The sequence below is a fragment of the Lichtheimia ornata genome, assembly GCF_029851405.1.
Source record: "Lichtheimia ornata isolate CBS 291.66 chromosome Unknown scaffold00057, whole genome shotgun sequence".
NCBI lineage: Eukaryota > Fungi > Mucoromycota > Mucoromycetes > Mucorales > Lichtheimiaceae > Lichtheimia > Lichtheimia ornata.
This window is the reverse complement of record NW_026695377.1, coordinates 114301-140134: the sequence shown is the minus strand read 5'-3', so window position 1 is coordinate 140134 and position 25834 is coordinate 114301. Positions and strand designations below refer to the sequence as shown.

The following is a 25834-nucleotide window of genomic DNA, read 5'->3' as shown; positions in this document are numbered from 1 at the left end:
ACCAGGCATCCCTTAACTCCTTGCTGCGTAAATATAGCACATGCATTAAACAAAGCACTTGCTCCAAATTCCATGACATCCTCGAGGTGGGTACGGTTACTGGGTAATAGCTGTCATTCAATGCGTTGTGTGTGTGAAAAAAGAAGATCGTGTAGATCTCTCCTCACTACCTTGCCTCCCTTATACATATGCCAAGTTGTATATCAAGTATTCTCCCCTCTGCAACAAGCGTGTGTCTACGAGACAATTCGGCCTCCTTTAACACTCGTCAAGATATATATAAGACATCTATGCTTGATAGTGAAATCAACCATTTTGCGATAGCGGTACTATGCCAGCACCTGTTGCATGCCAAACTCGGGATCACTCTTCTTTCTCTATCTTTGCGGTAAGTTTTTTTCATCAGCTCTAGCAACACGTTATTTATTGAAGACATATTCCCAGTATGAGCATCCCATGGTAGAAAAGAAGTCATATCACGATTCAGGCATCGATGATGTAACGGCCATGCCTGATGATGTTTACTACAGTGATATTACTTTGGATCAATCATCCCAGGACGATGATAGCGATTTGGATGAGCTTGTGGCTAACGAGATATCACTACCTTCTCGGTCCTCTTTCAATCGGCTACAAAGGAAACCGCGACGCGAACGTACTACATCATCCACATTTTTAGCCTCTGCATCAACAGGGAAACCAAAGTATCATCAACAACCACATTATGGATCTGTACGGATGTCACCGGATGACGTATATCGCCAACAAGAAGCAATGGATAGCAGCAGACCATTTTTTATTTCCCGGGCTCTTCCTCCACCGCCGCCACCATCACTTCCTTGTGCCATTACTCAACGATGCACAGCAGCCTCATTTGCTTCCACCAAGCCAATGATACCTGCCAAAGGTATTCTCAAGAAAGGGGCACCAGAATCATTACTATCCAGCAATCAACAAATCCAACAGCAACATCAATTACACGCTGCTAGTGTTGATTATCTTTCGACTACCAAGGATGATAGTGATGATGATGGCGACGCATTATTATCCAGAGGTACCAGTGGTGGTACGATGCGACGTATCAAGAACAAGATCCGTCATTATATCTTAGCACATAAACACAACAACAACCGATCATCACCACCGCCTTGTGAAGGTTGCCCATCCACTACATCTGGTATCTCTGTGGTCTCTGCCAATAGCACCAACCGGCAACAAGTTGTCTTCCAAAAGAAAAAGGTTAGATACAACAAGATGGTGCTTGTACAAGATACCTATGCCTCCTACGAATACGATCGATCACCCGATCCACAGTCCTCCTGCATGCGTCTTACGCAGGAATACGTGGATGAAATCAAGAATGAAGTAAACTTGTTCAAGTTTGATGAAATGGTGGTACATCCCTGCAGTAGGATTTATACACATTTCTATAGTATTTGAAACGACGCTCTTTTGTACTTTTCCATGTATCTCGATTGTAATAATATATACGTTGTACCTTATTGCTTTTCTTGTGTCATTTATACAGCTATCCTTTTCCCTTTTGTGATTCTGCAGTGTATCATCATCGTATTGACTCTCACCGTATTTCGAGCTTCTTTGTCCCTTTTCGGGTACGATACGCTTATTGTGTATATTCCCAGTATTAGTGACCACAGTGTATGTATATTTGGATAGCTCCCCCTGTATATTCTTTACTCGACTCACATGGCAGGCTATCAGAGTTAGGCTTTGCTACTGACTTACAAACCAGTTTCATCATTATAGATGACTGTTCCCAGAGTTATCCATCATAAACATAATATAATATATGGATACCAAAGGGTTACAAGTGACGTGATTGCCAAAAAAGCCATGTTTATTGTGCGAGCGAAGCGAGTGACCGGGCTGCTAACTACAGCATAAAAGCATATACGTAGACCCAAGCGATCCTCCAATCGTAGTGGTAAACTATTCGATACTTACAAGCGAAGCGAGCAATTGGAGCCACTTAGAATCACCAAAAGGCTGAAAGCAGTATATATGCAGGGATGCAAAAGAGGGATATGCGTGCTTGACTATCAATGTATTTATATCATGTGTAATGTCAATAAAATGTACATAGGAATGTAAGGATGTGATTTACTGTAAGCAGCGAGACTTAAGCCAATTTCTTGCCAATTTGAGAAGCAAAGTACCAATAGCGATATAGGTGAACGAAGATACACGGTAGAGACAGAAAGAGATAAAGACCTGCAGAGTTGCAAAGTTGGCTATCAAAGTAACCGTTGCCGTTTGTTTGATTTGATCGGGGATCTCGGGCATGGTAATAACTTTACGTTTGAGTCGTCGAGAAATGAGTCATCAACAATAGCCCCCACCACTTCTTTGCGCATGACGGCATTGTGATTGTCCTTTACGATGTGTTTGGCTTGATTGATGAGTGATATCAATGATCCCATATCAGCTGCAAATGAGTCTAAAGAGCTCGGATAAAACATTGATCTGCATCTCGTCGTCTTGCATATGTAAGGCGATGGACGATCCATTAAGAGAAGCGTGAGTTATGTGCCTGTAAAATACGTGAAAGAGAGATTAAGTTATAAAAAAGCACAACTAAATGCCACTAACCTGTTATGATAAATGCAGGTATTATTAGGCCAGTTGCCTTTGGAGATGATTTGAAGAGAGCGCACAACGTATCCTTAAGCTTTTATGTAACTCTGCTTCACGTCGTTCTTTGGCGCCTTGGTATCCTTCGTCTTGTCGACCAGCCTCGCAGCGCCCAACTCCCCAGCCGTGCATTTTAGCAGTAGGTCAGCCCTATGTCCATGTAACTTTCGGTGACCACGAGGCAGACCTAAGTTGCGACGATTTGATGATGCTGAACTCTCGATTTCACCACTAGTTGCATCACAGGTTAGATACGATAGTCCACTGAGAAGAAAACAACATACCTCCGGGTGTTAATTGCTGTGTCATCGAACGCTTTATCGATGAATAGCCACAAATTCTTCAAAACATCGGATTCACTTTGGTCAGTGATAGGGAAATATTTGCCAGGAAAAGCATGAAGTAGTAAAGAAGCTTCCATAGTGTTCTGCGCCCAGTGCAGATCATTTGTTGACTGGGTGATAATGAGTGCTTCTACAATGATCGAGGATCTCATCGAACGTATTCTATCACTATTGTGAGCCCTTCCATACAATCACCACTGCAAAAGGAAAAGTACCTTGTCCACGTATGAGTCAAGGTAACGTTTGAGCTCAGGATCAATGTCAGGCATTTGTGTGGCATTTTTAGTGAGTAACTCATGACGGTCTTCTTTACTTGGGAACGCTCGCAGCCACATATTATTATAAAGGTGACTTCCCATGTTGTCAACCTACTCTTAGTATTGGTATGGGTGTTTCGGTAAGCAGCGAGAATGATCGGATGATCACGAGGACATGGCAAATCCAAGACCGTTGGGTAACACAGGAAAAGTGCATAAAATATTCAACCTCGACCAAGCGAGTTCCGATGGCAGCAGAAGAACCCCACCCCCAACTCCCATGGCGGTGATTTAACGGCTTCCCAAGGAGCGTGTATGAGTAGTGACTCATCAAGCAACATGATCAGGCTTTACCTCGTTACAAGAATACAATATCATAATGGCGGTCACAATACAAAGAAGCACTACGAAAGACCACAAAGATCAGAGCTTCTTCACAAAGCTTGCAAGCAATGGGATACACACAAACCTTGGAAATTTGACCTTGTACGCAATCAAAGAAGTATGGCAGAGGAAAGAGATGTGTGCGAGTATGATGGGCGGCGACAACATCCTTTATTTATGTGTGTTGGGGATGATGCATTGATAAATTGATGCATGAGCTGATAAAGTGATGGGGCGCATATACCAGGATTAAATCTGAAGAGCCTAGTGCAAGGTTGTTTATGCATACATCCATCGGCCAAATTAGAGCAGGTGATCACTTGTACGCCTAATGCACATCCCCATTATTATAAAGGTGACTTACCATGTTGTCAGCCTGCTCTTAATACTGGTATGTGTGTCCGGTAAGCAGCGAGAATGATCGGATCACGAGAACATGGCAAATCCAAGACCGTTGGGTAATACAGGAAGTTCCGATGGCAGCAAGGAGAACCACTCCCAACTCCCATGGTGGTGATTTAACGGCTTTCGAGTAGTGGCAAGGTCAAAGCAATCGTGTGTCATGGCCAACACCAACCAATGTTCAAGAGGTGAGGCAAAATGGAGTAATGTGCAAGTAATTGCGTGAAATGCGTTATCCTTGTGACATTCATGCATCATACAAAGGGCTGGTCCCGACATAATAATCACAACATCTGTACATACCATTCATTCTCATTCCCATTCTCATTCTTCGTAACTTGTATATAAGGACACCCATACACATAATAAATCGGTAGTTCATAGCCTCACTGTACTTCTTTATTGTCCCTTGTCTTTATCTTCTTTACGTGTCCACCACAATAACATTTGATCTTAGCCAAAAGGCCTGAGAGGATGCCACCACAATAACAATGCAAGTACAAGGGGACTTTTACATACGTACGCATATGACCATCACCACCCACATCATGTTGCATCCGTCTCTATTGGCATACTATATACCCGACACTAGAATTAAGATTGAGAATTGCCTAAAAGAGACATTGCAGCATCAATGAGATCCTGTTGGGGACTCTTTTTTTCACACATTGCGAGGTATACTAATACTCTAATAGTGCCATTTCTCTACAAGCTATGTAAAAGTATTCATATTGGTACCAAGTTTATTGTAACAATTTATTTCTACACAATAGTAGCATGGAAGAATAGCCGAGCTGGGAAGGCAAGAGGGTAGGTTTATGATATCTTTGGTCTCGAGTTCTCAATGCAGGTTCTAGCCCAATGGGATGGTGAAACGAGATTCCAGAGCATAGGTGAGCCATCCTTCTGCCACACACCAAACCTTATTTGGCAAATGATTACGCTAATTGTTGTTACATCCATTACATCAATGTACGTTTATATATGTATAGTTTATAATATTGCATGGGAAATGTCAAGGTAAGGAATGAAGAGTAATCAGCTATTGCAGCCATATGTGTTGTATGTGGATATGCAGCAGGGGTGTACGTGTCTAGAGAGTAACAAAATAAGCGGTGGATCCAGTAAGGGCTAGCAAAGTCCAGGCAGCCAAAGATGAGGAAGTAGGTGATTGTGCGCCAGAATCAGATGATGGGTTGTTGGATTGATTGGCATCACCACCACTGCCCGACAAGGAGGATACTGTGGTTGGGATAGTATCGAGAGACACGGATGCGCTGCTAGCAGCTGAGCTACCAGGAGCAGCCGAAGACCCTTGATAATTTCCATAGCAGTAATGATTATAGCCGTCAACACACAAAACGGTATCGCCGTTACAAAGGCAATTTGCAGTACCATTGAATTGTGCACTGCACGATTCAGGTACGGCTGGACATCCGGTCGTTTGATTAAGCAGCTGCGAACCCCAGCAGTATTGGCCATTGTTGTTTTGGCATACTGTTAGCATATCGCTACAACGGCAGTTCACTGGTGATTGGATATTGGAGCACACGGTGGGAACGTTGCATTTGTCGCTGGGTAGCGAATCATAAGGCAGCTTGTCTTCACGTTTAAAAAGTCGATGTAATTCTTCGATTGTCTCATCTGCTGTATATGCACTGGCAAATGAAGCACATAGTAGGATGAAAAACAAAAATAGAGGGAAAAGGATTGTAGGTCGCAAAGACATCTCCAGGATGTGTGAAGAAAGGAAAGAACAAGGAGAAAAAGTGATCTTGGGTGAATGGATGTCTTAAGCTATTTAAAGGTATCAAACAACCCAGCTTCGTTTTCCGTCTGCAAGTTCTGGACTGATTTATCATTTCATTTATCGAGATGAACAATATTTTTTACCTGATTGATTACGACTGGACTCTCCATTTCCCTTTTTTTTGGGAGCGGGTATTAAGGAATGAATAGTGCACACCCACACGCAAACAACAGCTAATTATCGAATCATGTATACTCCCGATGGCTACTACTATATGCCGCATACAAAGAAATCTACTGTTCCAGCAAGTAAGACAAAGAGAAGTAGCGGCGCTTATTGTGGATATCTTCTTTGTCCTCTTAACAACCAATAAACGCACATCTTTGTCGTCATGGTAGCTACTACACGTAAAAGATCAATACATCAAACCATCATCACGTAGATAGCAAACATATCCCTACGACAGCATTATTCAAAGGGCACAGAAACATATACATAACCCTATGGTAATTGTTGAACGTTGATCGTTTATTGGATGGTAATGGGGTAACAGCTGAAGCTAATAGTGGTTCCTATGGATACTATCACTAGCTGATATACTACATAATGGCCCAAACTATAAAGCAGGTGCATGTGATGTTTTTTGACACCTGTGTTGGATTCCATAACATCAAATTTCATAATTCACGAGAGGCAAGCATAAAAGAGAGGATGTTGATGCAACGTTGATTGTATTGAAGGGCAACATGTGTAACATGGAAAGGTAAACAGATGAAGTCTACATACAAGCACAGCTGCAAAGTATTGTTACGTGGCTTCCTATCACGCAACCTTCCACAACCACAACCTTGTCTACAATTGAACACTGAACAATGGCCACGGAGCGGTCTCTTCGATCTTGGACAACGTCTGATCAGCCAGATGGTGGGACGAGCGGCGACGATGCCATTTTGAATTGGCTCCAAGAGCCTGGGAATGCTGCTCGTTTTATTCGTTACTGGAATGGCAATATCAAGGCCGAGAGAATGATGGACTTCATTGCAGACATTCGTAGCTATGTCAACAGGACAAGCAGTCCGGCACGTAGTTCTGAAGCTACATATAAGCGTATTCAAAGGTGGAACCAGCTACTGAAACTAGGGCAACGTATGCAGCAAGAAGGAGCTACTGAGGATGGTATGTGATATATAAGTTGTAGTGTTGTAGCTGTGGCACTGAGAGTGGCTGGGGTTCATAAGTAGACATCGTCGAGGTTTTTCCAAATTATCATGGTTTCGTCGCCTGTTTAAAGCGAGGGATGATGGAGATACGAGATCAAGAGGGAAAGCAAGCAACAGCAAGAACACCAAGTAATGAGGATACTGGTCAACAACAACAGCGACATAATCCACTAAAGTCCCCTCCTCTACAACGAGCATCATCAGCCATGTCGATTTCGTCGGACGATTCACCAACGACAACTACATCGATTTCTTCTGGTGATCCAACATTCTCCATCACTGAATCATCATCCACTCGCCTTCATAACCAAGAAGGTGAATGTGTCCCAAAAACCACCTCGCCATCATCGTCTCCACATTCTGCACCTACGACATCATCGAGACCACCTCGACAAGAAATGGATCACAGAAATGAACAACGTCAACAGGATGACGATCACAACGATTCCATGAAATCATTGTCAGAGATGCAAAGGGTTATTAAGCTGCTGCGTCGAAAAAGTCGGCGTATGCATCATATGATGAAAACAATCCAATTGGCGGAAAAAAGAAGGCTGTATGTCGAGGAAAGAAAGTATCGTTCTAGCAGAGTGGCAGAAATGCAAACACAGATTGAATTGATCCAAGTTATGAAAAAGGCAGGGTTTTCAAGACGAGACATTCTATCTGCTATCCACAAGCAATCTCAACCCAGCAATGATTGACTTTTTTTTCCAATTAATAATAATAAAATATGGGTTTCTTTATCTATCATGAAGATGTTGCGGATGCAAACGAGTCGCTACTAGTGGTAGAATGTTCGCTGTTTATGAGCTTGGTGGCAGATGCACGCAATGTCTGGATTTCAGTTTGGCAGTTGTGGCACCTAAATAGTAGGCTGTTCTCCAAGCTGTATTTACTCTTTGCTTTGGCTCCTTTCCCTATATTGTATTGTCCTTTCTCATTGGCCTTGAGAATCACGTTGATACTAGCTTCAGCACCATCATAGTCCCCATCTAAAATCATCATTCGAGCTTCCTCATAGCGGCTGAAGTAATAAACATAATGGTCCAGGACAATGTCTTGCGCTTGTTTGTATACGTTTGTTATGGATTGATGATGAATCTCCCGCATCTGTTGTTGTTCATGTTGATTATCAGAGGACCGAATGTAAAGCCGTCGAGCCATAACACTGCGAAGATAATAGGCAAGACACACATCGTCGGCAGAAGCATGAGGAGCATTGTTCAATTCTTGGTCGATTCGATGGATGTTGGCTCGTAGTAAGGGAATAGGGATATAGTCGCTAATACCAAATGCATTCAATACTTCGAGATCAGGGAACAAAAGATAGTTGGCTTGATCAACGAACTTGCGTGCTTTCCGCGCAACGAATTTCTAGCATGAATTATCACATTAGCTTGATGTATACGCCAAACACCCCCTCACGATATCAAAAGTCTATTCTACCTCAAGTGGGATTGATTTGCCAGCGATTTTTTGTCTTGATTCAGGAACCCTTTCCATGATGTCATGTGCCTGAGAGATCAAATCCTTACGTTTGCTTCCATCTGATTCGCTTTGTGCAAGCATGAATAGTGCGACGCCTTTGAAATACATGTACACTGCCTTGGACCAATTGCTCTCCTTGTGCAAAATGCCATATATATCCACCGCTAATTTCCAGTCGCCACGAACCATGCTGATGCATCCACGTTCCCAGTAACCAATATGCTGTAATTGTATCCAATCCTTTTGTGTGTTGATAGCTCGAGTGTACGCTTCATCCGCTTCATCAAGTTTTGTCTCGCAAAACAGTTTACGGCCGAGAAAGAATAAAAAGATGACGCCATTCGGATATAACTTAAGGTTGTAATCAAGAACGGCAGAAGCGAGAGGTTCATCAGCATCTGACACAGGTACCAATTTAGCAATGACCAGGTGGTAGTTGATCAGCATCATGTCCGAAAATTGTCGGCGTAATCCTTCATCCGGACCCTGAAGTCTAGGTTCATTCCCAGTCCTTTTGTAGTCGTCCCATCCTCCATTGGATTCAAGCAACTTCATTCCTTGTGTGCGATCACCCGAGAATCCGATAAACTCGACAAGACGTAAAACAGTCTTGGGCAGCAATGATAGCATGAGCTTAAAGGAGCCAATACCAAAGCAGACGCCTGATGTAAAATGTGGATCAAGGGGCATCTTCGTTTGTTGAATAAATGACTCCAGTACGGTGTAGGCAATGTAGCTCTGACGAATGTTGAGACCTTCACGCAAAAAAGACATGAGACTCTCATCGTGGACAATGCATAGCATGGCTTTGAGCAAATGTGCTTCAGCTTGAATTAACTCCTGCAATGATACCCAAAATGAATTAGCACCCATTCAAGATGACAGCCATAACATGTAAACACTTACAGCATGCCGAGCAATCGGTTTCATATTTTCTAGTCGTTCCACTGTCAATCCACCCTTGATCCAAGATGTCAATCCATCAAGGAACCAACCATTGCTTTCAGCTGATTGGCTCTTGCTGATAACCGTATTAGCCAACTGCACTGTTTGTTTTAATGCAACAATGGCTTCCCCAAAATCTGCCGCTTGAAAAGTCATCATGCTCTTGAGCGCCAACAAGACAGCTTTGCCGAGCGAATAGTACATGGATGTTTTGCACAACTCGGGTCGTAATATAGCTTCAGCTTCAACAATGCGAGAATTCAAAAACAGATCGAGTGCATGGCGTGCAGCGTGCATGTCGTCAAACAGTTGTCGTTCATCGAGGTTGACTGTCGTCGTTTTCAAACTCGACCATGACGAAGAGCGACTGCTATTGTTCATTAAAGGGCTTGACATGGAAAAAGAAGCAGGTAAAAGTGATCAGCCTCGAGGTATTCAGCCTTATTCAGATATGGAGATATTCGTGTAGCCATGGCAACAGCCCTACTGCGGAGCTATTGTAAGTACGTTCCCTTTGATCTCTGACCATGCAAAATGGGCTAGGCGCAATACATAATTTGAATGGGTGACGGAGCTCTATTGTTCTCTTTATACACATGGTGGCGCTCAAGTAATAAAAGTAGTTGTAGCTACCCTTCACTAAAATGACGATTGACTGCTATCCACCTCTCTATAAATTAATCGATTTCGCTTATAACGAGCTTGTGCTTTGCGGATATTGCTAAATGCACCATGTTGGCAACTTTCAGTCTGAGGTAGTATGCTATATCACTCGGCCATGGCGCGCATTGATTACTCGCAACACCGTCAAACGCCTCATACGTAGTATCCTTTACAAAGATACCTTTTTTCCGGCCCTATAAAACAGAGCTCGTGCGTCTACTAATATTTGTGGTCAGCCATAGATTCTCATTGTTCCCCTTTTTTTTGTATTACAGTGTCTATGTGATGCGATACGTGCTTTATTATAATAAGACCAGCAGCAAGTCAAAAAGTGATAGAATGGAATACCAAAAGCTATAGTGCAGCTAAGCATAAAGAAAGCGCATCAGCGGAAAGAAATGAAAAGGAGCACACTGTGACATAGTATACCCGACAGGTAGCAATAACAGACTCAGGGCAACAAGACCATTCTAAGTACTAAATCTTCGCGTCTAAATTCAAACATCAAAGTTTCTCCCACTGTGATTTGTATTTGACAATGACTGCCATCTTTCAATGTGTTACGGGCATCATGGTTATTTCTGACATCCAAATCACTTATTGCCCATTGTATGTATATAGAGACAAATTCCACCACGGATCATGGTCCAAATTAGTGCACTGATTGTATGGGCGACACTCATTTGGTGAATATGCTTGAATCCTTTAACCAAAAGTAGGCGGGGATGAATGCGATGGGAGATCCCAAGGGGTTCAAGGGGGGAAGGAAATGTGTGTAGTTTACTTTGTAAGGAAACCCGGGATAATGTATGGATGCTCTCGGTTTTCTCGGCATGAACGGCATAACCGGGATGTTTCCAAAAGTAGTTGTTTCTTTATCCAAATGGCTACGCACGGCCACTTTTGCCTTTACATGTTTGTAGTTGATCTACATAGCAGCCTATAATCAGCATCCGATATTTACAGTATCGTAAGAAGAAGTCATGCCCTTAGCTTGACTCATACATAAATGATGAAGAAAGACAATGGAATTCATACATGTAGCAGCATCCTTCTCTCTCGATGTTCAGCAAAATAAGGGGGGATGCGTGATGTAGATGATGGAGATCACATTTTTTTCTGTCCTTGGCTACGTGGAAGGTTATGAAAAGCAGCATGTTTAGCAGCATTAGAATACATACGCGACGTTGTCCCAAAGGAAATGCTGAGGCCGTGCTGTATGCTATTTATGGGTGCTTCCCCGCGATTTGGCTTCAGGAGAAGATAAAATAATAGGCACGGAAAGGAACAATGAACAGCAGCCGCAATAAGCACCTTGTTACCCTACATGGTGATTTTGCGTATGCCTTATATGCATGCATGTATTTGCCCCCCTTGAATAAATGGCCAAGACCATTAACACGCACCTTCTATGTTATGGATGATCGCCCCTGCCACTTTCTCTTTCTCTTTTTCTCTGCTGCCTTCCCCCAACCCCTGGTGGGATCAATCCCCATATGTTTTACATATAAAAGGTCTGACCATGCTATTCGTTTCTTCTATCATCACCAATAGTTTAATCAAAACACACACCCAATCATCACCTACAACATGTCTTTTCAATACTATTGCAGCCGTCAAGAACCTCGTATCATTGCAGTAGAGCGGTTAACAATCAAAGAGCGCTTATCGCGATTGTTTACACCCCATCATCATAAGGAACACCCCATCTTTTTCGAAGAGCCCATCTATCATCCAACAACAACAATATCATCATGTGCACGTTCACAAAGCACTATTTCCGAGAACACGCTGTTGACCCCCGTTACTAGTCACTTTGATACCTTTTATGATGACGACAGTTTCAGCGAAGCGTCGTTTGAGGAAGAAGAAGATGACGATGAGATCAGCAGCAGCGATGAAGAGCCTATGGTGCCCTCCTCTCAAGAGCAACAGCATCAAGTGGCCTTGTCAGTAGTCATTCTGCCAGCAGCGGTGGCGGCTGCAACAGCTGCGCGTACACGACGATATCAAGCTCGTGCTAGAAAAGCAGCACGTAACAACGATGTACCCTTCATACTTTAGACAAGCATAGATAAAGATAGAGATAGATCCCATGTTGTTGTACATCAAAATTCCATAGACGCCAACCCAATTTTATTATATAGACCATTCATTGTGCATCCCCTGGCTGGGTCAGATTTGTACAGTAAAAGCATTTAGCATTGAACTATCAAAAGTGAGATGATTTGTGATACCTAGCTGTTAGTAATGTAATCATCAAATGAACTGTGCCTGAAAGTTCAATTGCTGTATCGTTATCACATGCTCGTATGTGCAACCATGAACCCTCTCTTTCTCTCATGTGTGTTTATTGTTTGTGTGTTGGATGGGGCTAACAGGACCCTTCTCTTCCACGCGCACACGCACACACGGGCACATATTGATTCTCTTTCCTTTCCTTTCCTTTCCTTATTTTCTCTTCATGGTGGTGCCTGACACCCAACAAAATACACCAGCGGAGGATGATTCTTCCAAAGTGGTCGCATACAACCCAGCAACATACATCACTACCACCACCAGCACATTGCTTCCAAGCAATATTGCAAACTTTATTACCGCCGTATCCTTAGCAACTCGATTATCCCTACGATGTTCCGCCTTGTTTATGGAAGCCTTATTCGAGGCTGCAAAATACAGTACCGTATTTTCATTCGGGCTGTCAAGACAAGCGTTAATCAGTGCCATATCCACTGCCAAAAAGGTCCATGCATTAACGTATCCCAAAGATGACGACGATATGATCGACGCTGAAAGGTATGGTATGAAGCGAGATATATAACGATTTATTGCCTGACATGCAAGATCAACTATAGAGGTGGCTTTCTTCAAGTCTTGGACAAGTACACGAGTCTTGGTGTGTATCTAATCCATCATACCTTCACACTGGCAGAGTTATTTGCTCTTTCCGGCCTTCAGTTTACTTCCAATACCATCCAAACTGGTCTCAAGGTAAATCACCCCACTTGATAGTCATCTCCCTTCTCATAATGTGGGTAGGCAGCTGAGGAATCCGTGCAAGTGATTGATGGGATATTCGGGTCGAATGAAACATCGCGGGCGATTTCAGCCATTGTCACGCTTGTGCATGGAGAGTTGATGCAGGATCCCGAGTTCGAGTTGGCCAAGGAGGGCAAGATGGCGATCTTGGGAGGACTCACGAAGGCTATGACGGCATTTGCAGTGCTGCAGAATGTGACACACAAGAGGACGATGCATGAGATGATGAAAATGACGCTTATGTGGAAAGGTCTTGTGGTGGATGATGAAGAGGATGAGGATGAGGATGGTCAAGGCACTCGGATGATATGTGCAGGAGATGATCACGAACAACCATCGACGGATATCATTCATGAGCTGGAAGAACTCCTTCAACAACAGCAACCTGAGAATGATAGCTCATTATCGCTTGCATTGGAAGAGCAACGAGAGAGTTGGCAGCAATATCCCATGTATGAAATCACCACTACCACACAACGAATGACTACTCAGACGACCCGTATTCAACCCATTGCAGCTGATGGATCACGCCCTCGTGCCAAATATGTCGTTGTCAATACAGATGAAGAAGATAGAGAATCATTCATGGCCGTCATTGAACAGCAGCAAACTACACTACCGGGTGCATGGATCGAACATCCAGTAGAACAAGACGAAGATGAAAACAACACCACCACCACCACCACCACCACCAACAATGCACTCTCAAAGTTGAAACAAAAGCCATCACGTGGCCTGAAAATCATGCTCTCGGCTGTCTCGAAGACGTTTTCGCGCAAAAAAGTCGAACGGCAGACCTTTCATGATAATAGCAGTCGACGACTTGTACGCCATGGCAGCATTGATATGATCGATGATGTGGATAGTATCGATGATAATGATATTACAATGACTGAAAGCACATCCACCACCTTAAGATCGACTGCAGCACAATACTCAGTACCTGCTGCATCCAGCAAACCATTACCATCAACACCAGCAGTGGAAGATGACGACAAGACCATCAAACGCAAATCATCATGGGGCAGATTGAAGCTTAAGGCATCGAGAAGAAAAAGTGTCACCAGCCTATTTCAAAAAGGAGCTGAAGCACTCAAGAAGCAAGCAACAGCATCATCATCATCATCTCCTCCACCGCCTGTACCCAGTTTACCCCAGCATCAATCCACTACCAATGGATCCTTTTATTTACAACCTAGTCATTCATCATCTGTAGCCATTGAATCGCATACTTCTATCTCGGGGCGTCGAGGAAGATCCAATTCAATCACGAGCATGTCAAGCATGTCACAAACATTTACAACCACAACAACTTTCACAACAGCTCCTTCTTCTCCATCCACTTCTACTTTACAACAACAACCTTCTTCGTCATCCAACAACAAACGCATCAATACGTCGCTTTTGCATCGTCAACAACCATCTCAACCTGTTGAACGTCGTCAACGTACCCTTGTGCGTTCACCATCACTTCCTTCCAATCGTCATAAGAAACGCAAACCTCGTTCGCCTCTCGAAAGTGAGCCGGATCCACGCAACTTTCCACGTGATCATCTGTTACGCAACATTGAACGATTTTCACGCTATGCAAGTGCAGCTTATGGCGAATCGTTTATGCGCATCTTACGTATTGGTGATATTCCTTCAGAATTGCCACATTCAGCACAACATCATGCCAATCATCATGCATTCGCTCATCATACAGGCGTCTCTGTCGATGACATTTTGCTTTCCAGTTATGCGGATCAAGGGACTTTGATCAATCATCCAAAATTACATGCTCTTGTTCATTATGTAACGGTGGACCATGCAGCTCAAGCTGTGGTGCTTACGTGTCGAGGGACCCTTGGATTGGGAGATGTGCTTACCGATTTGATGTGTGAATACGCCGAATTTGATCATCATGGTCGCACGTATATGGCACATGGTGGTATGCTCGAAGCTGCCCAAGTATTGGCTCATCAACGCGGCAAAGTGTACGACGCTGTCTTGCGTGGGTTAACGCTTCATCCAAGTTATGGTTTGGTTTTATGTGGACACTCCCTCGGTGCAGGTGTTGCTAGTTTACTCAGCGTACTTTGGAGTGAGCAGCGACAGCCACATCAAGCCCATCATCCAGGTGCAGCCTTGGCATTGGCACGTGATCCAGTTCCCTTTGTCACATCCAGTGCAAGTGGATTGCCAGAAGGTAGACCTATTCATTGCTACACGTACGGCCCACCTAGCGTCATGTCACATGAGTTGAGCGATTATTGTGGACGTGGTCTAGTCACCAGTGTGGTCCATGGATACGACATTGTCCCCAGTCTCAGTCTTGGCTTATTAAGAGATTTCAAAAACGTTGCCGTCAGCTTATCACAAGAGAGTTCAGTGGCTGACGACATTTTATCACGCATCATTGGTCGATACAGCGGCAAAAAGGAGGATGAGGAGGATCGAGAACATCATGAACAATGGTTTTGGGCGCTCATTAAAACGATGCGAGCTGACATGCGAGCTGACAAGTTGTATCCTCCCAGCACCGTTTACCTCGTCGAATCAACACCGCAATTACATCATCATCATCATCATCATCATCATCATCAACAGCAGCAACAACAAGGGCGCAGAGGGTCAAAAAGAAAACACAAAAGGGCTCACCAAGTCATCTTTGAACGATGTGATGATGTGCAGACACGTTTTTCTGAAATTGTCTTTTCACGAACCATGTTTACCGATCATGCGCCAAACATGTACGAGAACGCCATTCGTAAATTAGCACAGGGATACTTTAGTTCTTGTTAGCATAGATTACCTTTTATACTATAAAGACCTTGTTCGCTATTCAGGTAGATTCATTGGTACCTTTGTTAAAATATGCTATAGGTGTCATCCCCATGAAACATACTTACCCAATGAGATGACGGTCAATGTGGGGATGATAGGATGTCAATGCTGCGGTATGGACGTGATCGTAACTTACAAGGCAAGTGTTGCCTTATTAGGATTATTGCCAGGATCGGATCAATTGATCCGGTATGGCTTATGTAAACATGTCAAACAAAGCCGCGGAATGAATTCAGAATTTGAAAGGTTTGTAACCTGTGCAGATCTCTATTACCGACTTTATCCCCTTCTTTCTCACACACCATGGATATCAAAATCGTAATCCCTGATGCTTCCTATGCTGAGACCCTTTCTAAATTGGGTGCTCGTTTGTTTGCAGATACGTTTGCCGAAGACAATCCTCCTGACGATCTTCAGTCGTACCTAGATTCAGCCTACAAGCCTGAAATTCAAACCAAGGAATTAAATGACCCCACTATCACAACCTACATGGCATTCGATCAGGATAACCAACCTGTAGCATTTTGCCAACTACGTCAAAACAAGGATGTTTACGACTTTGTAGGCGATCCAGATGCTATCGAGTTGCAGCGCATTTATGTCGATAAGCGATGTGCAGGCAAGGGTGTGGGCAAGAAGCTATTGGCAGAATGTATCGCTACGGCCAACAAGATGGGTAAAAAGACCATGTGGCTCGGCGTATGGGAACACAACCCAAATGCTATCAAGTTTTATGAAAAACAAGGTTTCCGCAAAGTCGGTGCTCATACTTTCAAAGTTGGAAACAAGTTGGACACGGATCATATTATGATCAAATCGCTCTAGATAGGCATACCATATCTTGTTGTTGCATGGTTATATCAAGTTTACTTATAGACTATCTCATTTGTATTACTCTTACTGCAATTGTACAGGGATTTCAAGCTTAAAATGTTGTTTGTTTATACAGATGATAGATATCGTGGGATGTATTAAAAGAAAATCTTATCTAATGCTTGCTTTGTTTCCTCATTGACATCCATAATAGGAGGTGGGCAATATCCAACAGGTACACCTTTCTTGCGTAAAATGTACTTGATGCTTTGAATCATGCCAGCCTTACCAAGCAAAGCAATACCAGGGGCAATGCTATCCATGACCTGCTTGGCTTGATCATTCTCCTTCTTGAGCAAATGGTCGACAATGCTATTAAATTGACTTGGATAGACATTGCCTGCGATTGATGTAATGTTTGTATATCCCTTGTTAATGTATGCATCGACAAAACCTGCATCGTCACCAGAAAGGAAGCTGTATTTTGCAATATCACCATTCAAAGCAGTCTTCATCTTGTTGACATTTTCAGGGTAGCCAGCTTCCTTTTGGCCAAACACATTATCCACTGATTTTGCGATACGCACAAAGGTTTCTGGTTCAACATTGAAGCCGTTTCGACGAGGGTTGTTGTACAAAAAGATCGGTACTTCTTTGACCGTTGCCGCTACTTGTGCCACATACTGCTCGGCTTCTTGTTGCGATGGGATCCGATATGGTGGGAAACCAAGCATGATGCCATTAAATCCCGCATCTCTTGCTGCTTGTGCTAATTCCTTGGCATCCTCCGTTTTGAAAGCTGCAACACCAGCGTATAATTGAACCTTGCCAGCAGCTGTAGTGGCCACAGCATTATACAATTGCTTGCGTTCAGCAATGGTCATGCAGTGTTGTTCACCAGTTGTTCCGCTCACAAGCAAGCCAGGGATATTTTGATCCATGTAGTACTTGACAACAGCAGGAACTGCTGCCAAATCCAAAGTGCCCGATTTGGTGAAAGGCGTCACCATAGCAACGGAATAGGGGATGAATCGCTGTGCCATCTTGATGTATTGTGAGTGAGTATGTGAGTATGTGCGTGTGTTCAGTACAAGAAAGAAAGAAAGAGCTTCACTGTTACGTACTTTATAAATCTACGCGGGATGACTAAGCTAGCCAATAGCAAGTGGCCCTCCGGATCTCCGTATAAGGAAATGATATCCCATGTTCCTTGGGAGCGGATAAGCGTAATCCCAAGCATCTCACCAACGTTATGCATAATAGCAGTCGTATCAAAATTGAGTCATCATGATTGATGTTTCCTTGTGGACCCCATCCTATAAACATATAGCACGTCCCACCGAGCGTTGATAGTTATCAATGCCAATACACCGCCCATCTTTTTAGGGAAGCCGCACTTTAGACTTTAGCAGCGTTCCAATACTAGACTTAGTCCCATCATTACGCAAAATTCAATCATTGGAAGTTTTCAACGCATCTGGGTCGACATTTATTAACAATGACGCCAACACATGATGAAAGGGATTCAATTTTAAGAGGATTAGTGCTGCAATTATCAATCTTCGAAATATGCAATAGTAGTAGATGTCTTTAAGCGTATTGACTATCCCAAAACAGATAACCAGAAATATCGTATGTCCTTGTATCAATTTCTATGAATCCATATGCTGCAATTTTCAAAAGCTATTGAATTGCCTCGTGTGTTTCATCGTTTGTCCAATAGTGTCTCGGGAAAAAGCTTGTTAAATGAGGCATTTTAGGATCCATCACCCCGCACAACGCGCGTGGCATCATCATCCATCGGTGTTAATGCCTTGATTCCATTCCGCCGTATCCCATATTCATACGCGTGGTTGTGTTTTTCCCTCTTTTGCACTCTTTTGTTATCCAATAAACCCAACGCTATGCCCTCCAACCAGGAGCAATTGCGTTCAAGGTCAAACAAAAAGGCCAACAAGGCTGCCAAGAAACAAGAAGCTGCTGCTGCTGCTGCTGCTGCTGCTAACCGACCCAAAGTCAACGGTCCAAGGTAAATTTGATCACTGTACTTGTGATGGGGTCTTTTATTGAACGAATGGTATGACTATTATGGTAGAGCTGCTCGCGATTTGCTGACTGAAGCTGGCACCTTTACATTTTCGCTCAACTCGGCTTTCCGTTTGCTATTGATTGCACGCTGTACATCGGCACTGTTTGGTGTTATTCAAGATTGCGATGAGGTCTACAACTACTGGGAACCTATGCACTATATCCATCATGGCACGGGTATGCAGACTTGGGAATACTCTCCAGAGTTCGGTATTCGTAGCTGGGCTTATGTCATGGTACATGCTGTGGCTGGATGGATAGCTAGTATGGTAGCAACACACAAGGTAAGGATGGCAATTGGATAATGCATAGGATAAAAACTGACAGTTGGGGATTAGATGCAAATGTTTTATTTGATCCGTTTGGCATTTGCTGCAGCATCAGCCTATGTCGAAGCACGTTTCTATCGTACAGTCACTGAGGAGATCAACCCCCATGTGGGCCGCTATGTCTTTGTTGCTCTCTTTTTCAGTGCCGGCATGTTTAATGCTTCTACCGGTAAGGAAAATGGCGTAACATGTCAACAAGAAGAGTATTAATGATGAATTCTATTACAAGCCTTTTTACCCTCTTCATTTGCCATGTTGATGACTTTCCTCGCCTTCTCATACACTTTACGTCCACCTGTTCAAGCCAACAACAAACGTGTATCCCATGCTGTCATGTGTTTTGGTATCGCCGCTTTGGTGGGTTGGCCTTTTAGCGCAGTAGTTGGTGTTCCTTTTGTGATCGAAGAATTGGTTGTTTATGGTCAAGATGGCACTGTCGATGCTCAAGGTCGCCCTACACCCATGGTACGACCCAAAAATTGGCGCATGCAACGTGTTTTACGTCTCGTAAAGACGATGGTTATGTGTGCTGTTGGTATCTCGGTGCCAATTGTGTTGGTTGATTACTTGTTCTATCGCCGCCTCATGTTCGTGCCGCTCAACATTGTGCTTTATAATGTCTTTGGTGGTGTGGGTCAAGGCCCCGATATTTTTGGTACTGAGCCTTGGTACTATTATATCCTCAATGGCTTCCTCAACTTCAACATTCTCTTTTTGCTCGCTCTTGCATCCGCTCCATTTGCCGTAAGTAACTCATTCATTGAGTCGTGGAAAAGGATATCAACTTACCATGCGTTTTAGTTAATTGCTGCTTATGTTGACCGTGAACGTCTTCCGGGAACCAGCAAGTTGGATGCTGCATGGCCTTACATTCTATTGGCAATCAAGCTACTACCCTTTTACATTTGGTTCACCATCTTCACTCTGCAACCACACAAGGAAGAACGCTTTTTGTATGTCGCTTATCCTTTCATTGCCCTTAACGCTTCCATTTCAATCTTTTTGTTCCGTGGTTGGGCAAGCCGTGGTGCTCGTCGTCTTGGTGCAAGCGTAAGTATTGGATGAAAAAAGGATTTTACATGAGCTGATCAGATTTGATTAGATCATGGTACGAGCTGCATTGGTGCGATATGTGTCTTTAGCAATTCTGGCCGTGTACGCTCTCATCTCAGTATCACGCATTGCTGCTTTGGCTACCCGCTACCGTGCCCCCCAGCGTGTGTATAGTGCCTTGTGGAAGGAACGTGCTCCTGATCAGCTTGTCAATCTCAATTATCTCCAAGAAAACTACCCTTACGATGCATCTGTCGGTGATATCAATTTGTGTGTTGGCAAGGAGTGGCATCGTTTCCCAAGCAGCTACTTTTTACCCAACGACGTGCGTTTGCGATACATCAAGAGCGATTTTGAAGGCATGCTCCCAAAGCATTTCTTGCCTGATTTTGAGACGGCTGATTATGAAGAAGATGGAAAACAATTGTCTTATCGTGCTCGTCAATTCGCCTTTAAGGGTGCACGTACCATCCAACCTGGATTCAACAGCTACAACAAGGAAGATCCTTCGATTTACGTAAGCAAGAAAAGGCAATGTCAGTATACAGTATTTTATTGACGATCTTTGTGTTGATAGGTTGATATTGATCAATGCGATTACTTGGTCGATGCTGACTTTCCTTTGCGACCCTGGTCGCCACGTGAACCACGATTTATCCAAGACGAGAAGAATTGGGAAATCCTTGACTGCGAACCAATTTTGGATACAGCCAACTCCAACCGCCTTTCTCGTGCATTTTTCGTCCCAGGCGCACGCGGCCTCGCATGGGGAGATTATTGCTTGCTCAAACGAAGAGCCTAAATACTTTCTTTATAGACACATTTTCATTCATCTTGTATTACATTGTTTTTATGCATCCTCAACGGCTTTGTTTTGCATTTGTTGGTCGCATTATTTGGGAATTGGATATATGGGGTGGCGATAGTTTTCGATGCGGACATGATACAATATCTCTTTGTAATTAGCAAGGAAAAAAGAATGAATGAGGGGTGACACAAGGAGTATGCTATGTGCTGGTATTAATATCATCAACTACACACACCTCGCATGAATACCAAAACTAAGACCTCTCTGAGTAACCAGATAGTGTGGATCATGTTCTCAAATCAGGCGACTTGATTATCAGATCTGGAGTCAATTATTGAAGATCGTGTAACTGGATCGATTAGCAAAACGGTTTTTAATCCACTTAGCATGCATTTGATAATCACTTGGATCGCTTAAAAGCGTAAGATGGTAGCTTCAATAAAGATACTTGATGTTATAAGGATGCTCATGGATGGGGTTGTGGTTGAAACATAGCGATTACAAATAAATTTGCTGTTTGTATGTTCCCTTTGTATGTGTGTTACATGCACATGCTTGGATTCATGCTGTTTCGTGAGCCGATCTGATAAATATTCATGCCTATGCGCACGCAGGAACATTGGAGTAAGAAAAGCGACCCAATTTGTAAATTTGGGGGAGGGGCTTAAAGAGCGGACTGGAATCAGTAGTTGAAATCTGATAACCGATCTGATTTAGGGCCAAGCCGTGATTGGCTTATCTTCTCAATACCCTATCTATCCACTACGTCCATCAGATAAAACAACACCATCATTGCCGGCGATACACGCAAATCCTCAAAGTCAAGATGCCATCAATTGCCATCTGCTGATATATAAAGCTAGGCATCGTCGATTATGATAATGATCAACTTCCCTTTACTTTATATCATCTTTCACCCTTCTCATCATTACATTATGCCTCGCAACGCCACTAAAAGCAACTACCGTCGTAACAGCCATCACCATACACGTTCATCCTCCTCCTCATCATCATCCTCATCATCACGACGTCAACGCCGTTCATCTGAAGACCTTTTGACCAAGGCAACCTCATCTCCTACACACCATACACCTGCTGATCTTCCAACACCTCCGCCTTCTCCTCTCAATACACCGCAACTTCTTGATGAAGACGAAAACAACAGCGCATATGAACGGCTTGCAGCTGCCAAGCAACAGGGTCAGCTTAAGGCTATCATGAATGAATATTCCTCTATTCTCGAACAACAGCAACAGCAACAAAACACCATGATGTCTGAAAAATGCTATCATCTTGTACTTGAAGCACATGTATTGTACCGTCGTGAAGGTTCTCCATTATCATCTATGCTTCAAGGTATGTAAGCAAAACATCTTCATCATACCGATATTTATATACTTACGCCACGTACTATAGTATACCAGGACATGAGTATCGCCAATGTACAAGCGAGTGCTGTTACATTCTCCACCATGGTGCAAGCCTTATGCAAACGCGATGGTGAAGTACACAAGACATTGGCCATGCTCAAGCGTCAAGCAACAAGAGCAGCTGAATTTGATGATGACGGTTTCTTGAAGCCCGTGATTGAGGAACTCGAGAATGATATGGCGCAGTTGGAGCAGGAGCGTAATCACAGCCGAGCATTCGAGCTTTTTTGCACAGCAGTAGCCATCCATGGACCCGAAGCGATTGATCCCGATACCTTTACAGCGTTGCTACGTGCTCTCTCGCACCACAATGATAGCACGGATGCCGTCATGTTCGTTTACCGGCATATGCAGCACATCCATGGAAATCACCACGCCACATATCAGGCTTTGATCAATGCATTGGGCCGCGCTGGCGATCTTGCAGCAGCACGCACACTATTTCACGAATACGATGGTCAATGTCAGCTTGTTTATGGAGCCATGGTGGATGCCTACTTGAAGTGTGACGAGGTGGATTTGGCAATCGACTTGATTCAACAACATATGCATGTGACCTTGCCAAGCAACAATGCCGTCATTCGATACTACTGTAGCCATGGCCAACTGGATCAAGCGAAACGATTTGTGGATACCATGGCAACCACCGATGCCAGTTCTTTGGGTCCCATCTTATCAGCATACTGTCACCAAAATGAGTTTGATCAAGCAACAGCTGTGTATGAAGCCTTGATTAAGCAGCATGACGTTAGCAAGGCATATGGAAATCTGGCCAATTATGCAGTACTTTGTCTCAAGCATGGTGATGGTGATCGAGCATTCAGTGTCGTGGTGCAACGGGATATGCATGAGGCTCATTTGGAACCTGATCCAGTCCTTGCCCAACAGCTTGTGTATTACTTTTGCAAGCGTCAACAGTGGAGTCGTGCATTTGACGCATTGCATCACGTGATAAACCACATGTCGGCCCGTTCTTTGACCAAGGCTTGTCCACGTCTTTATGATATGTCCATTGACGTGCTCACTCATCATACTCCATCATGGTCGACTGCAGTGGCTGTGGTGCATGGCTTGACGTCATCTGATGTGGGTTTGACACGTGCATTGGCGTCGCCTCTTTTGGCCAGTTATCAGCAAGACATCCCTTCTTGTTTATCATCCAAGGAATTCCATTTGCTATGCGAGGCTGCTCTTTTGGTGCTTCAAGGTGACAAGGCGTTTGCTGATTGGATTGTGGCATTGGTGCATCGTCAACAACAAGGCAGCAAGGGTATCATTGCCAATGTCAATGGCGACTTGTCTTCACGGGTATTGGCATGCTTATCGGACGACTCGGCTCAAAGGACATGGCGATCAGCATGTTGCGACTTGGCTCGTCAACTTCTTCGTGCGTTGACTCGTGGAGTCTCAGTGCAGAATGTCAAGTGTATGGTGGACGAGCTGGTGGATGTTGGCCAAGTACCTACCCCTGAGCCTATTCGTGATGCTATTGCTTTGGCTGGCAAGCAAGGACAACTCCAGTTGGCACAGTATCTTTATGACACGTGCATTGATATATACAACAAGCATGGCGATGAGCGTGGTGTATACATGGCTACCAACAGTATGCTTATTGGATATGCACAGCAAGGCGATATGGTCCGTGCCAAGCGTTACTATGACAACATCAAGCGCATGGGTCAATACCCTGACAGCAACGCGTACGCTAGCCTTCTGGTGGGTGCTGCCAAGACCACCAATACAGTGGATGAAGCTACCGATGCATTGACTATCTATGAAGAAGCCAAGCGACATCATGTCAAACCTACCACGTTCTTTTACAATGTCGTTATTTCAAAGTTGGCCAAGGCTCGCAAGCTTGAGGTGGTGCTTCGACTATTTGGCGAGATGCAACAATTGTTCGGGTTGACGCCTAACACGATCACCTATGGTGCCGTCATTGCTGCTGCTGTGCGAGCTGGATCCGAGTCTCATGCTTGTCGCTTCTTTGATGACATGGTGGAGCATTGTGGTCAGCTACGTATTGGGCCATTCAACAACATGATCCAGTTTTATGTTCGCCAGCAACCCAACCGGGATCGTGCGTTGTATTATTTCCAGCAATTACGCAAGCACAAGATTCATCCATCCGTACACACTTACAAGCTGCTTATGGAAGCATATGCCATGTTGGCTCCACATCGCATGGATATGGCGCAGGACTTACTCACAAGCATGTACAAGGACGATGGCATCCATTCGCAGCCCACTCATTATGCAACCCTCATTTATGCATATGGCACAGTGCTCAAGGATATCAAGAATGCTCAAAAGGTGTTTGATCAAGTGATGCATACACGCAAGAACAACGAGGAAGGAATGGAGGCTGTATACCAGGCTATGCTTGACGCACTCATCACCAATGACCAATTGGAGCGTGCCGAAATCTTATATGCCCAAATGAGTCGTCGCATCAGCAAGAGCTCGTCGCCTTACATTGAGAACTTGCTGCTACGTGGATACGGTGAAAAAGGATTGGTGCACAAGGCTGAACGGCTTTTCGACAGCATGGCAGATAGTGAGGATCAAGTTCGAAAAGGAAGTCTTGTGATACGTGAACCAAGCACTTATGAAGCAATGGTCCGTGCATATGTTGATAATGGCATGGTCAACAAGGCACGCTCGGTTCTTGATCGCATGACCAGTCGTCAGTTCCCTGAAAAGGTTGTTGCTGCTGTATCTGCTCTCATCCTCTCGCCTTAATTCTACATTCTCGTTTCATCTCTTACCATTATTGGATTGTATATATTGCTTAATATTCCATCCCTTTTACAACCTACCTAATAAACATTTGTATATACGTATCTCAAGTTGATGATAGTACGACTTTGTGGACATTGAGATTACCAGTTACTGTAACCTCAGCAGGGGCAATGGTGGCTATACGCTTTGTGCGCTCATAACTTATCATCTCTTGCGTCAGCTGTGCTTCGTTCTCAACATACTTGAAGATGAATGAAAAGTGAAAAGCAGTGAAGGTGGACACCCCTGCATGGATACCCCTTACGTTACTGTTGATGGAGGCTAAAACAAGCTCCCTCAAATTTCATCTTCTCCCCTTTTTTTTCTTTTGCCGTTACCTCTTCTTTAAACAACGAACACAATGATGGCCAACCAGTCACCAGTAATATGTTCATTCCTTGTGTTTCTAACGCTGTTCAATGCTGCAAGTGCGACCAGCCAAAAGGGAGCGGATCATAAAGAACACCGTGGTGTTGTGGATTGTACCTCGAATAAGGATTTCATGAATACCGAAGCATGTTGTGCAGCATCTCATATCGAAGAAGAAGAGTGTGGAAAA

At 43.8% G+C, this 25834-nt stretch overlaps 11 protein-coding genes across 11 annotated transcripts; 7 read left to right on the top strand and 4 right to left on the bottom strand.

Moving 5' to 3' along the window:
• Positions 1 to 456: 456 nt before the first annotated feature.
• O0I10_009633 (uncharacterized protein) lies at positions 457 to 1440 on the top strand (the record flags this gene model as incomplete). The annotated part of the gene is made up of 1 exon (XM_058489620.1): positions 457 to 1440. One exon carries the CDS (start codon positions 457 to 459, stop codon positions 1438 to 1440), a length of 984 nt encoding a protein of 327 aa, XP_058339656.1.
• Positions 1441 to 2684: 1244 nt separating this feature from the next.
• On the bottom strand, positions 2685 to 3148 carry O0I10_009632 (uncharacterized protein; the record flags this gene model as incomplete). The annotated part of the gene is made up of 2 exons (XM_058489619.1): positions 2685 to 2883; positions 2937 to 3148. 2 exons carry the CDS (start codon positions 3146 to 3148, stop codon positions 2685 to 2687), a joined length of 411 nt encoding a protein of 136 aa, XP_058339655.1.
• Positions 3149 to 5132: 1984 nt separating this feature from the next.
• Positions 5133 to 5768, bottom strand: O0I10_009631 (uncharacterized protein; the record flags this gene model as incomplete). Its single annotated transcript, XM_058489618.1, has 1 exon — positions 5133 to 5768. The coding sequence occupies one exon, from the start codon at positions 5766 to 5768 to the stop codon at positions 5133 to 5135; it is 636 nt and encodes a 211-aa protein (XP_058339654.1).
• An 893-nt stretch (positions 5769 to 6661) lies between these two features.
• O0I10_009630 (uncharacterized protein) lies at positions 6662 to 7713 on the top strand (the record flags this gene model as incomplete). The annotated part of the gene is made up of 2 exons (XM_058489617.1): positions 6662 to 6965; positions 7031 to 7713. The coding sequence occupies 2 exons, from the start codon at positions 6662 to 6664 to the stop codon at positions 7711 to 7713; spliced, it is 987 nt and encodes a 328-aa protein (XP_058339653.1).
• Positions 7714 to 7759: 46 nt separating this feature from the next.
• On the bottom strand, positions 7760 to 9841 carry O0I10_009629 (uncharacterized protein; the record flags this gene model as incomplete). Its single annotated transcript, XM_058489616.1, has 3 exons — positions 7760 to 8386; positions 8459 to 9340; positions 9407 to 9841. 3 exons carry the CDS (start codon positions 9839 to 9841, stop codon positions 7760 to 7762), a joined length of 1944 nt encoding a protein of 647 aa, XP_058339652.1.
• Positions 9842 to 11698: 1857 nt separating this feature from the next.
• Positions 11699 to 12172, top strand: O0I10_009628 (uncharacterized protein; the record flags this gene model as incomplete). Its single annotated transcript, XM_058489615.1, has 1 exon — positions 11699 to 12172. The coding sequence occupies one exon, from the start codon at positions 11699 to 11701 to the stop codon at positions 12170 to 12172; it is 474 nt and encodes a 157-aa protein (XP_058339651.1).
• A 400-nt stretch (positions 12173 to 12572) lies between these two features.
• Positions 12573 to 15931, top strand: O0I10_009627 (uncharacterized protein; the record flags this gene model as incomplete). The annotated part of the gene is made up of 3 exons (XM_058489614.1): positions 12573 to 12904; positions 12964 to 13099; positions 13148 to 15931. The coding sequence occupies 3 exons, from the start codon at positions 12573 to 12575 to the stop codon at positions 15929 to 15931; spliced, it is 3252 nt and encodes a 1083-aa protein (XP_058339650.1).
• A 345-nt stretch (positions 15932 to 16276) lies between these two features.
• On the top strand, positions 16277 to 16798 carry O0I10_009626 (uncharacterized protein; the record flags this gene model as incomplete). Its single annotated transcript, XM_058489613.1, has 1 exon — positions 16277 to 16798. One exon carries the CDS (start codon positions 16277 to 16279, stop codon positions 16796 to 16798), a length of 522 nt encoding a protein of 173 aa, XP_058339649.1.
• A 146-nt stretch (positions 16799 to 16944) lies between these two features.
• On the bottom strand, positions 16945 to 17829 carry O0I10_009625 (uncharacterized protein; the record flags this gene model as incomplete). The annotated part of the gene is made up of 1 exon (XM_058489612.1): positions 16945 to 17829. The coding sequence occupies one exon, from the start codon at positions 17827 to 17829 to the stop codon at positions 16945 to 16947; it is 885 nt and encodes a 294-aa protein (XP_058339648.1).
• An 861-nt stretch (positions 17830 to 18690) lies between these two features.
• On the top strand, positions 18691 to 21058 carry O0I10_009624 (uncharacterized protein; the record flags this gene model as incomplete). Its single annotated transcript, XM_058489611.1, has 7 exons — positions 18691 to 18815; positions 18882 to 19158; positions 19213 to 19372; positions 19433 to 19947; positions 20005 to 20253; positions 20306 to 20773; positions 20834 to 21058. The coding sequence occupies 7 exons, from the start codon at positions 18691 to 18693 to the stop codon at positions 21056 to 21058; spliced, it is 2019 nt and encodes a 672-aa protein (XP_058339647.1).
• Positions 21059 to 21999: 941 nt separating this feature from the next.
• O0I10_009623 (uncharacterized protein) lies at positions 22000 to 25236 on the top strand (the record flags this gene model as incomplete). The annotated part of the gene is made up of 2 exons (XM_058489610.1): positions 22000 to 22420; positions 22481 to 25236. The coding sequence occupies 2 exons, from the start codon at positions 22000 to 22002 to the stop codon at positions 25234 to 25236; spliced, it is 3177 nt and encodes a 1058-aa protein (XP_058339646.1).
• Between the last annotated feature and the right edge of the window lie 598 nt (positions 25237 to 25834).